The sequence below is a fragment of the Natator depressus genome, chromosome 3, assembly GCF_965152275.1.
Source record: "Natator depressus isolate rNatDep1 chromosome 3, rNatDep2.hap1, whole genome shotgun sequence".
Classification (NCBI taxonomy): domain Eukaryota; kingdom Metazoa; phylum Chordata; order Testudines; family Cheloniidae; genus Natator; species Natator depressus.
The window spans coordinates 2,835,194-2,851,231 of record NC_134236.1 but is presented as its reverse complement, the minus strand read 5'-3'; the positions used below and the strand labels follow the sequence as shown (position 1 = coordinate 2,851,231).

At 50.5% G+C, this 16,038-nt stretch overlaps 1 protein-coding gene across 2 annotated transcripts in view; it reads left to right on the top strand.

Moving 5' to 3' along the window:
* Positions 1-15,073, top strand: part of KIF3C (kinesin family member 3C) — a 72,533-nt gene extending 57,460 nt beyond the window's left edge. The window contains exons 4-8 of one of the 2 annotated variants that reach the window (XM_074947316.1): positions 389-507; positions 4,343-4,459; positions 7,589-7,694; positions 9,444-9,619; positions 11,019-15,073. In XM_074947316.1, coding sequence (XP_074803417.1) covers positions 389-507; positions 4,343-4,459; positions 7,589-7,694; positions 9,444-9,619; positions 11,019-11,112 — 612 coding nt within the window. In that variant the 3' untranslated portion in view covers positions 11,113-15,073. Of the gene's footprint in view, positions 1-388; positions 508-4,342; positions 4,460-7,585; positions 7,695-9,443; positions 9,620-11,018 lie in introns of both variants that reach the window. The other variant, XM_074947314.1, reaches the window with a different exon arrangement.
* Positions 15,074-16,038: the final 965 nt, after the last annotated feature.

The window sequence follows — 16,038 nt, the reverse complement described above, 5'->3', positions numbered from 1 at the left end:
TATAGTCTGCACAGGCCGCTCAGATCAAGGTGGAACATAGAGTGCTGGAATCATAGCTGCTGTCAATCAGCATCACCAGATGAGGATCTGTTCCAAAGCCCCTGCAAGACTCACCTTTGTAATAAAGGTGCAGCCCACTTCATTTAACCACATCCGGCGCATGCGCAGCGTTCAGGCTCCTGCAAATGTTCCATGTTGCTTAATGTTGGATGAACTTTGGGCTTCCCCAGTGTGAAGACCCAAAGACCCTAAGGAGACCCATTTTTCAGGTCTTTTGGGGATACTGTGAGTAAATGACTTGCTTTTCACATGGGATGAGACCTCAGGCCACATCCTGGAAGCTGCTGCATGAACAGGTACTAACAGAAGCTCTTTCGTGGTGTCCCAGCTGTACGCCAAGCTGCAGGCTGTGAAGGCAGAGATTCAGGACCAGCATGATGAGTACATCAGAGTGCGGCAGGACCTGGAAGAAGCGCAAAATGAACAGACACGAGAACTTAAACTCAAGTAAGTATCTCCTCACCTTAATGGGAAATGCGGGATACAAGCTGCCAGGGTTCCTTCCCCACCCTGAACTCTAGGGTACAGATGTGGGGACCCGCATGAAAGACCCCTTAAACTTATTTGTACCAGCTTAGGGTAAAACTTCCCCAAGGCACAAACTGTTTGCCTTGGAGGGTATGCTGCCACCACCAAGTGATTTAACAAAGAATCAGGGAAAGGACCACTTGGAGTTCCTATTCCCCCAAAATATCCCCCCAAGCCTTACACCCCCTTTCCTGGGGAGGACCCTAAAAACCCAATCAGATTCTTAAAAAACAGAACTTTATTAGAAGAACAAAAAAAGATAAACGAAACACTCTGTAAGATTAGAATGGAAGATAACCCTCAGGCAGTCAGATTCAAAACATAGAGAATCCCTCTAGGCAAAACCTTAAGTTACAAAAAGACACAAAAACAGGGATACACATTCCCTCCAGCACAGCGAATTTCACAAGCCCAAAAACAAAAGAAAATCTAACGTATTTTCTAGCTAGACTACTTACTAACTCTGTAGGAGTTGGATTGCTTGCTTTCTTGATCTGTCCCCGGCAGAGGCATCACACAGACAGACAGACAAAGCCTTTTCCCCGCCACCCAGATTTGAAAGTGTCTTGTCCCCTTATTGGTCATTTTGGTCAGGTGCCAGCCAGGTTACTTGAGCTTCTTAACCCTTTATAGGTAAGAGGATTTTTTAGTACTGTATCAGAGCTTCTTAACCCCTCCCCATTATATTTATGACACAAGCCCTGACAGCCACGATTCCATTCTGACAGAAAAGGCAGAAATATTCAGAAAAGAATTTTAAAATAATTAGCTGGGGAGCTTCCTGACCCAGGAATGTTCATTTTTCGAAACCTTGGAACACTGGGGAAGTTCCAGAGGAGAGGGGGAAAAGCTCATGTTGGGCTAATATTTGAAAAGAGTAAATGGGATACCCGCGGTAGACCTGTAGGCCTGACGTCAATCCTGGAAAGACTCACGGAAGGCTGATAGGGGTCTCACTCAGTAAAAAATGAAAGGATGGTAGCATGATTAATGCCACTAAGTGCAGCAGTCTTAGCGTAGGGGAAAATAGGTCTTGTCAAACATTATAGCAAGAGATTTGAGAAGCTCAGTCTTACTAGTTTTTCCAGATTGAGAGGAGACTTGATCAGTCTACAAGTACCTACACGAGGAGGAGATTTCTGATAGTAGGCAGCTCCTTAATCTAGTAGAAAAGGCATCATGCGATCCAAGGGTTGGAAGCTGAAGCCAGACAAACTCAGTTGAGAATTAAGGTGCACATTTTTAACAGTGGGGATAATTAACGATTGGAACAACTTATCTCGGGATGTGGTGGATGCTCTATCACTTGAAGTCTTTAAATCAAGACTGGATCTCTTTTAGAACTACTTTAGCTCAAATAGAGGTTCTTGATACAAGAATCACTGGGTGAGGCCCTTTGGCCTGTGTTATGCAGGAGGTCAGCTAGAGGATACTAATGCTCTCCTCTGGCCTTAAAATCCAGAGTCCACATGACTCACGAGGAGACCATTGCAAATAATCAAGGGATGAGGGTAGCTGTATGGGCAGGCTTTACGCTGGGGGACAGAGTGGGATGAATTAATTACCCTGGACCAGGGAAGAATCAGTGTCTCAGCTGTGGATGGACACTGGGGATTTTTGCATGTAAATTAAGTAAGTGTAAATGGACATGCATGATCACGTGGGTCTGGCTTTCAAAATCTGTCTCAAGTGGAGCCAATAAAAAGCAATGTTGGTGCTAGACCCCGTGTGTTCATACCCTGAGGAAGACCAGCTACCTCCCAGCAGAATGTCTACGCTACATCCATACCCCCGTCAACGCCATGCTACAGGTTGGGGAAAGTATGAGTTAACGAGCTTTCCTTGTAGCGCGTTAATAACATTCAGACAGTGCTTTGGTATAAAGTGCTATATAATACATGCTAAGGAGGCCTGTCAAGTGATTAAAATAATAAGAGCAATTAATCGCACTGTTAAACAATAATAGAATACCATTCGTTTAAATATTTGTGGATGTTTCTACATTTTCAAATATGTTGATTTCAATTATAACACAGAATTCAAAGTGTACAGTGCTCACTTCGTATTTATTTTTTATGACAAATATTTGCACAGTAAAAATAAAATATTTTTCAATTTCCCCATTACAAGTACTGTAGTGCAATCTCTTTATCATGAAAGTTGAATTTACAAATGTAGAATTATGTACAAAAAAATAACTGCATTCAAAAATTTAAAAAAATGTAGAACTTTAGAGCCTACAAGTCCACTCAGTCCTACTTCTTGTTCAACCAATCGCTCAGACAAACAAGTTTGGTTACAATTTGCAAGAGATAATGCTGCCCGCTTCTTGTTCACAATGTCACCTGAAAGTGAGAACAGGTGTTCTCATGGCACTATTGTGGCTGGTGTCGCAAGATATTTACATGCCAGATGCACTAAAGATTCATATGTCCCTTCATGCTTTAACCACCATTCCAGAGGACATGCGTCCATACTGATGACGGGTTCTGCTAGATAACAATCCAAAGCAGTGAGGACTGATGCATGTTCATTTTCATTATGAGTCAGATGCCACCAGCAGAAGGTTGATTTTCTTTTTTGGTGGTTCAGGGTCTGTAGTTTCCGCATCAGAGTGTTGCTCTTTTAAGACTTCTGAAGGCATGCTCCACACCTCGTCCCTCTCAGATTTTGAAAGGCTCTTCAGCTTCTTAAACCTGGGTCAAGTGCCATAGCTATCTTTAGAAATCTCACATTGGTACCTTCTTTGTGTTTTGTGAAATCTGCAGTGAAAGTGTTCTTAAAATGAACAACATGTGCTGGGTCATCATCTGAGACTGCCATGAGATGAAATATATGGCAGAGTGTGGGTAAAACAGAGCAGGGAACATACAATTCTCCCCAAGGAGTTCAGTCACAAATTTAATTAATGCATTATTTTTTTAACGAGCATCATCAGCATGGAAGCACGTCCTCTAGAATGGTGGGTGAAGGATGAGGGGCTTACGAATGTCTAGCATATCTGGCATGCAGAAACCTTGCAATGCCAGCTACAAAAGTGCCATGCAAATGCCTGTTCTCACTTTCTGGTGACATTGTAAATAAGAAGTGGGCAGCAGTATCTCCCGTAAATGTAAACAAACTTGTTTGTCTTAGCGATTGGCTGAATAAGAAGTAGGACTGAGTGGACTTGTAGGCGCTAAAGTTTTGCATTATTTTGTTTTTGAGTGCAGTTATGTAACAAAAAAAAATATACATTTGTAAGTTTCACTTTCATGATAAAGAGATTACACTACAGTACTTGTATGAGGTGAATTGAAAAATACTGTTTATTTTGGTTATCATTTTTACAGTGCAAATATTTGTAATAAAAAATAATAATATAAGGTGAGTAGGGGACTTGCAGAGTTATTGTCTAAAAACAAAGCTTATAGGAAATGCTGTGTCTCTTTTCTCTGATTGATGTGCTCGGTCTCTTTCTGTCCCCATCTCTCTCTGGGTGGCTGTATTTCTCTCTGTGCGATCTTTGGTTCTGTCATTTTATCCTATTTTTACCTGTTCGTCTTCCCCTTTGCTTTCATGTTTCCCTCTCCCATTTCTCTGTATGTCGGCCCATCCTCCCCCAATCTCTCTCTCCTCTTTTCCCAACACTTTGCTTCTTCCCACCTTTTCTCCCATTCATCTCCCCCTTTCTTTCTTCTCACTCCCTCGCCCCTTTTGTCTTGCCACCCCCACTTGCTCACTCCAACTCCCTCTTACCCTGGCTTTTGCTCAGATACTTGATCATTGAGAACTTTATCCCTCCTGAAGAGAAGAACAAGATCATGAACCGCCTGTCCTACGACTCTGAGGAGGACCAGTGGAAGTTCCAGCCGCTCGTGCCTGCTGGGGGGTAAGGCTGCAATTCTGGGAGAGGAGGCCTGGCCTACCAATGGGGTATTTTTCTGAGGCACTGGTGGTGCCCCCTCATGGCTGCAGGAGGGAGGATTCTGAATGGGGAGAATTAGCTGTCTGGGATGGAAGAGCGGGCGGAAGCCCAGCGGGGCAGGGACAGCCTGTCCGTTACTGTGTTACTGTCTCGCAGAGCGGAGAACCCTCCTTAACACCATAACACGTTGTCACTGTCCAGCTGCAGCCTCACAAAACACCTTCTGAGGGGTGAATTTGGCCCAGAGTCTCAGAGGGGAGTGCTCTGAAGAATGGGCACCGGCAGAAAAGAACAACCTCTGACCGCGGTGTGGAGACACAGCCCCCTCTTCCTTCCCCCGCTCTGCCCCTGCCCCACCTCTTCCCACCCAGTTCTGCCCCCTGTCCTGAGCGTGCCCCGTCCCCGCTCCCACCCCAGCACCTCCTGCACACCGCGGAACAACTGATCACGGTGGGCGTGCGGCGCTGGGAGGGAGGGGGAGGAGCTGCTCGGCGGGGCCGCCTGTGGGCAGGAGGCATTGAGGGAGAAGTGGGGAGCTGGTTGCCGGTGGGTGCTAAGCACCCGCTAATTTTTTTCCATGGGTGCCTGAAGCCCCACGGAATTGGCGCCTGTGTATGGTACCAACCAGCTTTGTGTCTGGCAAGGTGTGCCCATGTCAGGCAGCAGAGCGGTGACCTCGCTGCCAGAAGGAGAAAAGCTCTGCCATTTGCTCTGTTCTTGTAATAAAAGGCCTGAACCCTCTAGCTCGTGGCCACAGCACTGCAGGGCCTGGGGAGGTTCGGGCAGGAGAGTTAAGGTGGGCAGCTGAGGTAGCTGCCTGGCCCCTCTCTCTCCGAGGAGACAGCTGCTGCTTTCCCACTGCTCAGCCCTGCTCAGCGCTGGCTACGTAGCGCTCCGAGGGACCTGGGAGTGCCAGGGCCATGTGACAGGAGCAGAATGGAGAGAGCGAAAAGCCTTCGCCTGGCTTGCGGCTCCGTCCCCCTCACTAGAGAGCCTGTCAGGCCAAGGACAGGGTTTCAAACTTTTCCAGTGTTTTGATCACTTCTTATGCTTGAGATCCCGTCTGGACACCTCCCCCACCCTCCTCCTGGTGTCCCTAGCCTCTGTTTGTCAGAGGGTGGAGCTGGATGGCAGGAGAGAGATCACTTGATCATTACCTGTTAGGTTCACTCCCCCTGGGGCACCTGGCATTGGCCACTGTGGGAAGACAGGACACTGGGCTGGATGGACCTTTGGTCTGACCCAGTATGGCCGTTCTTATGTTCCTCACGATCTCAGCTCCTTCCTCTTCTTCTCCACCCCATCTGCCAAGCCCAGGGGGGAACCCACTGTGTTTTAACCCTCCCCCACATTCCCCGGCACTCATACACTGAAACTCAATGGCCTGATCTGCTTGGCTCATTCTCCCAGTGGCTGCTCAGCTGCTGGCGTTCAGTTCTTTATGGAGGCAGCTCAATTCCTCTTGACAGGAGCTGCCACATCAACCAGCATCTCTTCCCTGCCAGCCATGGGCAGCTGGTAATGGAGGCTGGGGGAGGCTAAGATTCCCCAAAACTCTGCTAATGCTCCCCGCTGCAGCGCCGAGGCTGGGCCGTGGCAGGCTCAGAGGTCCTGTGGGCAGCCCAGGTTCAGGGCTCGGTCCTGGCTGGCTGGCCAGGGCTTGGGGCTCCTCCAGGCTGCTCCAGGCACTGGCAAGCCAGCTGGGGCTCTGGACTGCCAGCCAGGGCTCGCAGCTCTGCCGGTAGCCCAGCCGATCAAAGCTGGGGGGTGGAAGGAGTTGGGGGCAGAGCCTTGGGCAGAAGGGACGGAGCAAGACAGGGCCTTGGGCAGAAGAGGCAGGGCAGGGAGCTAGCCTTCCCAAATGGGAAGTGCATATGCCCCCATGCTGCCAGCCCTCATGATCAACCAGTGCTCCACTCCGCACGGATATACTCCATGGGCCGCGCAATTTGAGAACCAGTGATGAAGGCTAATGCAAAGCTGATGGCTCAGGGAAAGCAGACACTATGCACAGGCAGATTTGATGTTTCTGACTAAGGTTTTTATTTATTTAGGCTTGGCAGAATTTTAATTTTTTTATAATGTTGATGGATAATATCGGTTTGTGTTTACAATATTTTTTAATTTAAATTTTCGCAGTTGTGGAAAATTATGTGGGGAGCAGACAGTGGGGGCTCACACAGTGAGGACTTCGTGACAGTTGACACTGAGATTCAAACAATTAAAGCTTTCTAACCACGAAAACACAAATTGTCACCATCACATGTCAAAATAGCCAGAGGAAATAGCCTTACATCAAACTCGTAAGTTCTCAAGCAGCATCTTTCTGACGTTGCCGATCTGCAAACCTCAATTATCATCCGTTGAAATATTTTCCATCGGTGTGTTCGGGTGCAGTGAAATTGACATTTACCGGCACCTGTCGATAAAAAGCTAATTCTTCCCAGCCTATATTTATTGGAGGCCAAGGGGGCTAGCTTGGCTGACCCAGATCATCATCACTGGCCCTTCTGCCTGTGATCCCAGTGATGGACAAGCCTCAGGAGCTTTGGAGGTTCTTGGATGAGCCCCCCAAAGTTCAGCTGCTTCTCCAAGTCTCTCTTCTTTGCCTCCCCTCTGGCCCCCTTGGCTTTCAACTTTCCAACCCAGCAAGCACCCTCTTTGGTGATCTTCCTGTCCAGGGAGTCACAGGTCACAACTTCCTGAGAGAGCCTGTTCCATTGACTGATAATCTATTCCAGTGCTGTGTTACTCAGCCGCAAGATTCCTGTACTAATTTCCATCCCTCTGCTGTTAGCCATACCCCTTGGACCTCCCCTCAAATTCCTCTGGTAGCTAAAGGCTTACACCTTTCAACCCTGTAGATGGCCTCTGCTAATGACGTGCAGTAGAAGTCAAACCTTGGCAGTCTAGGGGATCAGCTCTCCACCATACCCTGGGCACAGAACAGGAAGGAAGAGAAGACCAACTCTGCAGAAATTTACATCCATTTAGAGAGAGACTGAGGCAGCCAATTCCATGCTTTGTCTGGATTTATTTTTAGTGGATCATTTTATATGGTAAAAATGTTTATTATAAATTTCTCCTTAGCAGCAACAACCAAATGAAGAAGAGGCCAACCTCTGCCGTGGGCTACAAGAGACCCATCAGCCAGTATGCGCGGGTGGCCATGGCCATGGGATCCCACCCGAGGTACCGGGTGAGTGCAGGAGCTGAAAGGAGGGGTGGAGTGAAGTCATTGCATGGACGGATGGGAAAAAGGTGGAACCAATCTATGGCTGGGTGAATTGATGGAGGGAATGAGGGAATCAAGGGAATGGATCCTCTGAGAGTGGAAATGTGGTGGCTCCTTTTCCTGGGGTATAAGGCGTCACATCAGCAGAAGAGAAGTTTAGCTTTGTGAAGCAGAGCACCTGGATGGAGCATGTTCGAGGTCCAGCGTTGAAGAGCATCTCTAAGCTTGTGGGGTTGGAGGGGTTATCACCCACCTGACAGCTACGCTCGTTGGCCTGGGAAGAGGAGCTCTTTTTGAAGGGCCAAAGGAAGCCAGCTCCCGCTCCGAGCCATGCTAAGCTCTTCACAGTGTGACACAGGAGGGCCAGGGAGCAGTGGGAGAGTGCTAGAGGGGAAATATATAAGCTTAAGGCTAATTAAGGCGTGGTTCCCTGTAGACTAGGGAAGGTGGCTGCAGGTTAATTGGAGCACCTGCAGTCAATTAAGGCCCTTTTAGGAACCTAATAAAACCCCCTGCGTCAGGCAGACAGAGTGGGAGGAGGAAGGAGAGAGGACTGGAGCTTGGAGGTGTGTGGAGTGATTTGGAAGATCTGAGAATTGGAGTAAGGGAGACCCTGCCCAGCAGGACAGGGAGACTCCCTTCCCCACAGCATCTAAGGACTGAGGATAACCCCACCTAAGGGGGATGAGGGTAAGAAACCCACAGGGGTTGAGAGGGGCTGGGACTCAGAGTGAGGAGCAAACCCAGACCCCTCCCCCACTTCCCTCCTCCAACACCTTCCCGGGCTAGTAGTGGGGCCCTCAGCACCCAAGAATGGGGCAAAGGGTGGCATCTTAGCTCCCTGCCAAGAAAAGCGCCGGACCCACCAGACTAAAATTGGCCATCTTGCCACAACAGTTTGCACTGTCTGCTTCCAGGTCAGGGGAAAGGTGCCACAGAGCAGGCTTACACCCACAGCATCTCCCCCACAGCTCTGCCAGCTAAATTCACCAGCAGAGGTATCTTCTCCCACCCCCACCAATCCTCTCATGGATCAGTAACTGGCTTAAAAAAAAGGAAACAACGGGTAGGAATAAATGGTCCATTTTCAGAATGGAGAGGGGTAAATAGCAGGTCCCCCAGGGGTCTGTACTGGTCCCAATGCTGTTCAACATACTCATCATCAATTATCTGGAAAAAGGGACAAAATTATAATGGGGTTCAAAAAAGAACTAGATAAGTTCATGGAGGATAGGTCCATCAATAGCCAGAAGCTGGGAATGGATGACGGGATGGATCACTCAATCAGTGACCTGTTCTGCTCATTTCCTCTGAGGCACCTGGCATTGGCCACTGGCGGAAGACCAGATACTGGGTTAGATGGACCACTGGTCGTTCTGATGTTCTAACTCAGACAGCTGCTCACTGGCCTGTGTGCAATGCAGTTGGGGCCTCTCAGTCCTGTCCCTCGTGGACGCATCATCACAAGTGGCACTAGCCGACTCCCTTGCAGGAGCCGAGGTTTGAGCGGGCCATGGAGAGCAAGCTGGGGTGGGGCGGAGTATATAAATGCGAGGCAGTGTATCTGGGGAGAGTGACCTACAGCTGCCCCGATAGAAAAAATCTCCTGCCCCCAGGACTGAGCCCAGCTTTTCAGCAGGTGATCAGTGGGTCTGCCTGTGCCCATGTCAGTGAATCCATTTGTTGGTGTTGTTTTCATCCTGTTCCATGAAGGCTGAGAACATCATGTTCCTGGAGCTGGATCTCTCCCCCCCAGCTGTGTTTGAGTTTGAGCTGACTGGGGACCAGGGCGAGCAGGACCCACGAGCTCTGCACCTTGAGAGACTGATGCGCCTGGATAGTCTCCTAGAGCGGCCGGCGGCTGCCAGGGTGAGGAAGTCCCGATCCTGGTGAGTGTCCGCTGGGGTGAAGTGAAAAACAGCCTGATTCTGATGCCTGCTGGCGCTCAGTGGGGTGAACGTGAGGGCTGAAGGGAGGCAGGGACCTCTGAACAGGGTGGAAGGGGCAGAGCAGAAATGAGCAGCTGTGAGATCCCCACTGGTCTGCCAGGGAATAATTAATAACCAGTTGCATTGAAATAACAACCCATCTGTTCCATGCCTGGCACGTTTGTTGCTGCTGGGGCGTCTGTTCTTCAGGCTGGAGAATCAGAGAACAAGGAAGCTCCAAGCATGGAGGAGGAGAAAAAGGCAATCCCCTGGTCGCTGCTTTAGGGTCCTTTCCCTGGTGAAGTCCGGGGGAGGGGATGCGCTCATGTGTACATCTATCACATCACCCCCCTCTGCCTCTATTACGTACCCACCTCCTGGGGACTGGGGAGGGTTCACTCGATGCCCAGACAGCACCGGCCAGAGGGAAAGTACTGTGTGCCCGTGCTAGGTTTTATTTTCGAATGCAAGCAGTGACCTCTACCAATGCCCAGGGCCCCACAGAGATGACAAGCTTGTGACTGGACTGGTGGGACCTCATCCTGCCCAAGCCAGGCAGTTTCAAGGACACAGGGGCTGTTTACATGGCCAGAGCCCCTGCACAAGTCTAGAGCAGGTCTCTGTCCGTGAGGCCCTACCAGACTCCCTGCACTAGGGACCGGAGTCTCATCGGTCACAGCAAACACTGCCCAGCATTGCCCAGTCTTGATGTCTCAGCCAGCTTGAACCATTAGTCCTGACAAGCCAGTGGTTCAGGGCTGCCATCTCGATAAAGAGCCTGCCTTGGTGCCAGGGCAGGAAACCACTTTCCATCCAGCTTTTAGTGCAGGTTTAACAAGCCCAACAAGAACCTGGGACCAAGATTTTCAAATTTGGAAGCCTAAAGTTTGGCACCTAAATTGACGGAGTACCCCAGTTCCCGGTGGCTAGACACTAACCTTAGTTTTGTGGTTGTTGTTAAACCAGTGTTAAGAGCAGGATGGCAATGATACCAAACATGTACAGGGTCTCCCATCCCACAGCCTGCAGCCTCCTCTGGCCTGGAGCGCAGCACCTAGTCCAGAGCGTGCAGGTAACCCCAGGGAGCTCCATGTGCCTCCCACGTGGGCATGAAGGGCAGAACTGACTCTGCTCGGATTTGACCCTGTGAAAACAAAGGGCGTTTTGTGCTGATGCTGCAGCATTTATTCCATCCCCTCAAGCTTCACATGAGTTTCCTTTACAGCGACTCACTGAAGAAAGTGGCTGGCATTTCCTGTTAGGGGACCCGGATGGGAGGCTGGGAGGAGGGAGAGAAGTGGGAGGAGGTGGGCGATGTGACAGGAGACCAGTTTTTCTCTTTTTCTTGTCCCACTCTCAGGTGCCAGACGCCCCGGCCGCTGCCACCCTCAACAACTCACAGTTCCCTGGCGTCCGTGTCCCAGCGTCCCCCCACGATGCCAGCTCATGAGTGATGCCCTGCAGCTCCTCCCTTCCCTTCCATCTTACAGCAAGGACTACGCCACCCATCACTGGCTGCTTCTGAAAGCGCTCGGCTGGGGAAGGGGATTCCCCGCTGGCAGCCTCCCCGCCCGGTCCCATCTCGTCTTTGTCTTCAGCTACTTCTCGTGTGTGTGTGTGTGTGTTTGTGTGAGACACTCGGCGTCAGTTCCCGGGGACACGGGCGCTGCCTCCCTCCCGGCATCTGGATCTGTCACTTTATTTATTGATCGTATTTATTTATGAAGCGGTTTGGCAATGCAGAGTTAGGAGAATAAGTTCAGAATAAGGCTCAGCCTAGGCAGGTGGTGGGCACCATGTAGATTTCTCCCTTCTACTACCCCCCATCTTGTTTAAAACAGGAGCCAGCCGCAGCCTGCGGAAGCTGCATTTTCATCGTGTCATTGGCATACTCCCCACTCCTATTGCACAGTCACCTCCTCGGGGCGGAAACAAGCAGACGATGGGAGAGAAGCTCTGCCCTCTCTCTCTGATGGCTTTCTTGTGAGATGAGATCACTCAGAGCTCTCCATGGACTCCGCGTGTGGGGTGGTTGTTTGCTTTGCCGGATTCCCTGGGATACCCCACGAGACCCGTGCCCCGGCGGACAGCCGTTCCCACAGATGTTTGGGGATTTTCTGGCAGCTGGGCCTTGCGTTTCTGGCCCCGGACGAAGAGACACTTCCTGTGCCGTATCAACAGTGGCAGCAGCAGGGACGTCTCCTTGAGTTCTGGGCTCAGCTCTCGCCCCTTGACGAACAAAGGGGGTGTGAATTAACCAAACCCAGCCAACGGGGGGAGCTAAAGTTTTCCAGTGATCCTGAGACTTTGCTCTCCAGCTGCACCTTTTGGAGACGGCTGGGCCTGCCCCATTAAGTCATCAGACATCCAACTTGGTTCACAGTCCCCCGTTGGGGTGGAGCAGCCAGTGGGCATCTCCTGTTCTCCCCAAAGAAGTGCACAGAGGCTGGAGAACAACATTATCTACTTGAAAACTGACCTCGCAGGTCAAAGCAGAAACAAAAGTATCTACTGTCCCTGGCACTAGAGGGAAAGAATCAGGGAAGGGCAGACGAACACACTTGTCCCATGTGCTGGCTACCTGGACTGGGTGATACAAGAAGGTTTTAAACTGTTAGTCTCAAGAACATCTTTGGTCTGGTGCAGGGGCTGTGGAGGAGGGCAGGGAAGCTGGTAAAAGAAGGAGGGACAAGAGGCGAGGCGCTTTTGTCCAGTCCTGAGGAGGAGGATTAAAACACGGCTCTGGCAACAGCATGGGCGGCTATTGTTAGAACAAAGTTCAGTGTTCCTGAGTGTGTCGACGTTCAACAGTTCAGCTGAGGGCAGGTGCATCCTCACCTGAGACCTGGTTGGGTGTGCCAGGCCGCTGGGTGAGCATAGACAGTTATGGGCTCTTGGATGGTTTGCAGATGTGCAGTGCTGGGGAATGGGATGGGGAGAGATCAAAGACATTTGCAAGATCATAGTCGATGGGAAAGTGATTTATCGGGTTCACCTAAGAAGACTTGGGTTATGAAATTGTCCTTCCACTTTTCCTGGTCTGAGGCCAGCACCCTGCTGGAGCAGAAGAAGGAGATGCGTCCTGGAATCCAGACGCCTGGGCTTGAACTAGGAAATCCAAGGAGAATATGAGGGCTGGCCCCATAGAGGGTATTGTTGTGAGACCAAGGGAGTTTCTTATTAGGGTCTGGCCACTGCCTGTCTTGTAGCCTTCTGCACTTACGGCTGCTTCCCTCTCTCCCTGTCTCTCACTGCTATTTGCCTCTGCCAGGCTTTCTAGAACTTTCCGCTTCCAGGTGCACAGGTGTTGAAACCCACAGGCCTTTGAATGGGGGTGGGAACGGAGGAGTGGGAAGGGCTGGGGCCTCACTCAGCTTTCAGAGGGGAGACACCAACAGCATCTTCTTTCAAAGAGTTTGAGCGCTACATAAAGCGGGGGGAGGGTCACTGCAGGGATCACTGGGTAGCAAATCCCTGCGTCATGGGAATCAGCTAATTAGTCTCCCCAGATCGAGGGCTTCGTTTGTACAGGTTAGAGAAGAGCAAACCCCTGCTGAGTCAGCTTTCCAGTTAGCCCCCAGGTCACGGATGGGTAAAGCATGGCCGATGGAGTCCCCGGAACTCAACAACAGGGCTTTCAACCACCCTCTTGTTTCATATCATGGTGTAGCCCATGGAAGCCACAGGCTGCCTTTTAGAGTGTAGCAGCCCTGCCCTGCTGCCTACCGGGCCCTGGAGTCTCAGCTGGCCACATGTGCCTGTTTAAAGATGAAGCCAGCTGCTACTTTCTCCAAGATGCGTTCAGGCTGCCAACCAGCCAGCATGGAGCTTCCAAACTGGGCACTGGGCAGCGTGTAGGCCCCCTGCTTCTGCATTACTAGAGTCAACAATGCTTGTGCATTATCACTACCAACACTTCTCTCTAGGGCTCGCCCCTTTCACCAGCTTCTGATGGAGGAAGGATGGCACTCGTGCCTTGCATCACTTCAGACGATGCGGTGTGGAAAGCTGGTGAGAGAAGCCACAGCTCTCTGGCTGAGGTTAGAAACTAGCCCTGCCCATCTGCGGCGGGTAGAAAAGCTAACGGAGCAACCCAAAAAAGCCCATTCCCGTGAAGGATCCATGAGCTCGCATCCATGGACGATCCTCCATGGGACTGGGGAACATGCTGCCATAGAGCAGTACCGATCACAGGGAGTGTCAGTGAGAGGAGCAAAGGGAGGTGAGAGTGAAAGCTGGGGTGCGTTCATACTCTCTCTGTGGCCACGGAGATGTCCCTTCTCCAATGCCAGCTCCTCACTGAAACTATCAAAGACAGGCTCAGTCCCCTTCGGACTTATCCCCACACTTACAAAATGGAGCACTGGGCTGCAGGAGGAAGGATACAGACTGAAAAGTGGGGGCACCATGTACTCCCTTCAGATACGCTAGGGGCTCCCCAATTCTCCCATCTCCATGCTAAGTAATGGGGCTGGGGAAGCAGAGATCTGTCCTAGTTATGTGTGGATGCGGGGCAGGGAGGTGATCAGGTTTTGTGGGATGGAACTAGCTGAGGCTAAAAAGGGGGAGCTGCTGGCAGACTCCTTGCGGGTAGACAGTTCACTCTCTCCATCTGGTGCAAAAGTCTGGAGCTGATGGTTTCTCCTCATTCCTGCTGCCTCACCCTGGAGCTTGGCCCATAATGTTGTGAAGAAGCATGGGGGTCTGGGCTAGCTTAACCTGAGAGATTGGCTCCTTTACCTCACCCAGAAGTAGGAGACCTGCCTCAGGAGCTCCAAACTCATTAAACTTCTCTCCAGATGAGAGGAGAGAGCTAATGTGGAGGGTGAGCAGCTGGGAATGATTGCATAGACAACATACCAGGTGAAGTTGCTTTTCTCCAGCACCGTCCACGGGGAGTGACTTGGGCTCCAACCCTCCTTCAGGGACATGCTGGGGTGGGGGGGTCAAAAGCAGCTCCCCACCCAAATGCACCCATGGCAAGTGTGTCCCATTCCCAGCTCCCAGAACAAAACCTCTTCTCCCCCTTTACTGAAAAGGAACTTGAACTAACTGCAGAACAAATCATAGAATATCAGGGTTGGAAGGGACCCCAGAAGGTCATCTAGTCCAACCCCCTGCTCGAAGCAGGACCAATTCCCAGTTAAATCATCCCAGCCAGGGCTTTGTCAAGCCTGACCTTAAAAACCTCTAAGGAAGGAGATTCTACCACCTCCCTAGGTAACGCATTCCAGTGTTTCACCACCCTCTTAGTGAAAAAGTTTTTCCTAATATCCAATCTAAACCTCCCCCATTGCAACTTGAGACCATTACTCCTCGTTCTGTCATCTGCTACCATTGAGAACAGTCTAGAGCCATCCTCTTTGGAACCCCCTTTCAGGTAGTTGAAAGCAGCTATCAAATCCCCCCTCATTCTTCTCTTCTGCAGACTAAACAATCCCAGCTCCCTCAGCCTCTCTTCATAAGTCATGTGCTCTAGACCCCTAATCATTTTTGTTGCCCTTCGCTGGACTCTCTCCAATTTATCCACATCCTTCTTGTAGTGTGGGGCCCAAAACTGGACACAGTACTCCAGATGAGGCCTCACCAGTGTCGAATAGAGGGGAACGATCACATCCCTCGATCTGCTCGCTATGCCCCTACTTATACATCCCAAAATGCCATTGGCCTTCTTGGCAACAAGGGCACACTGTTGACTCATATCCAGCTTCTCGTCCACTGTCACCCCTAGGTCCTTTTCCGCAGAACTGCTGCCTAGCCATTCGGTCCCTAGTCTGTAGCGGTGCATTGGATTCTTCCATCCTAAGTGCAGGACCCTGCACTTATCCTTATTGAACCTCATCAGATTTCTTTTGGCCCCATCCTCCAATTTGTCTAGGTCCTTCTGTATCCTATCCCTCCCCTCCAGCGTATCTACCACTCCTCCCAGTTTAGTATCATCTGCAAATTTGCTGAGAGTGCAATCCACACCATCTTCCAGATCATTTATGAAGATATTGAACAAAACCGGCCCCAGGACCGACCCCTGGGGCACTCCACTTGACACCGGCTGCCAACTAGACATGGAGCCATTGATCACTACCCGTTGAGCCCGACAATCTAGCCAGCTTTCTACCCACCTTATAGTGCATTCATCTAGCCCATACTTCCTTAACTTGCTGACAAGAATACTGTGGGAGACCGTGTCAAAAGCTTTGCTAAAGTCAAGAAACAATACATCCACTGCTTTCCCTTCATCCACAGAACCAGTAATCTCATCATAAAAGGCGATTAGATTAGTCAGGCATGACCTTCCCTTGGTGAATCCATGCTGACTGTTCCTGATCACTTTCCTCTCATGTAAGTGCTTCAGGATTGATTCTTTGAGGACCTGCTCCATG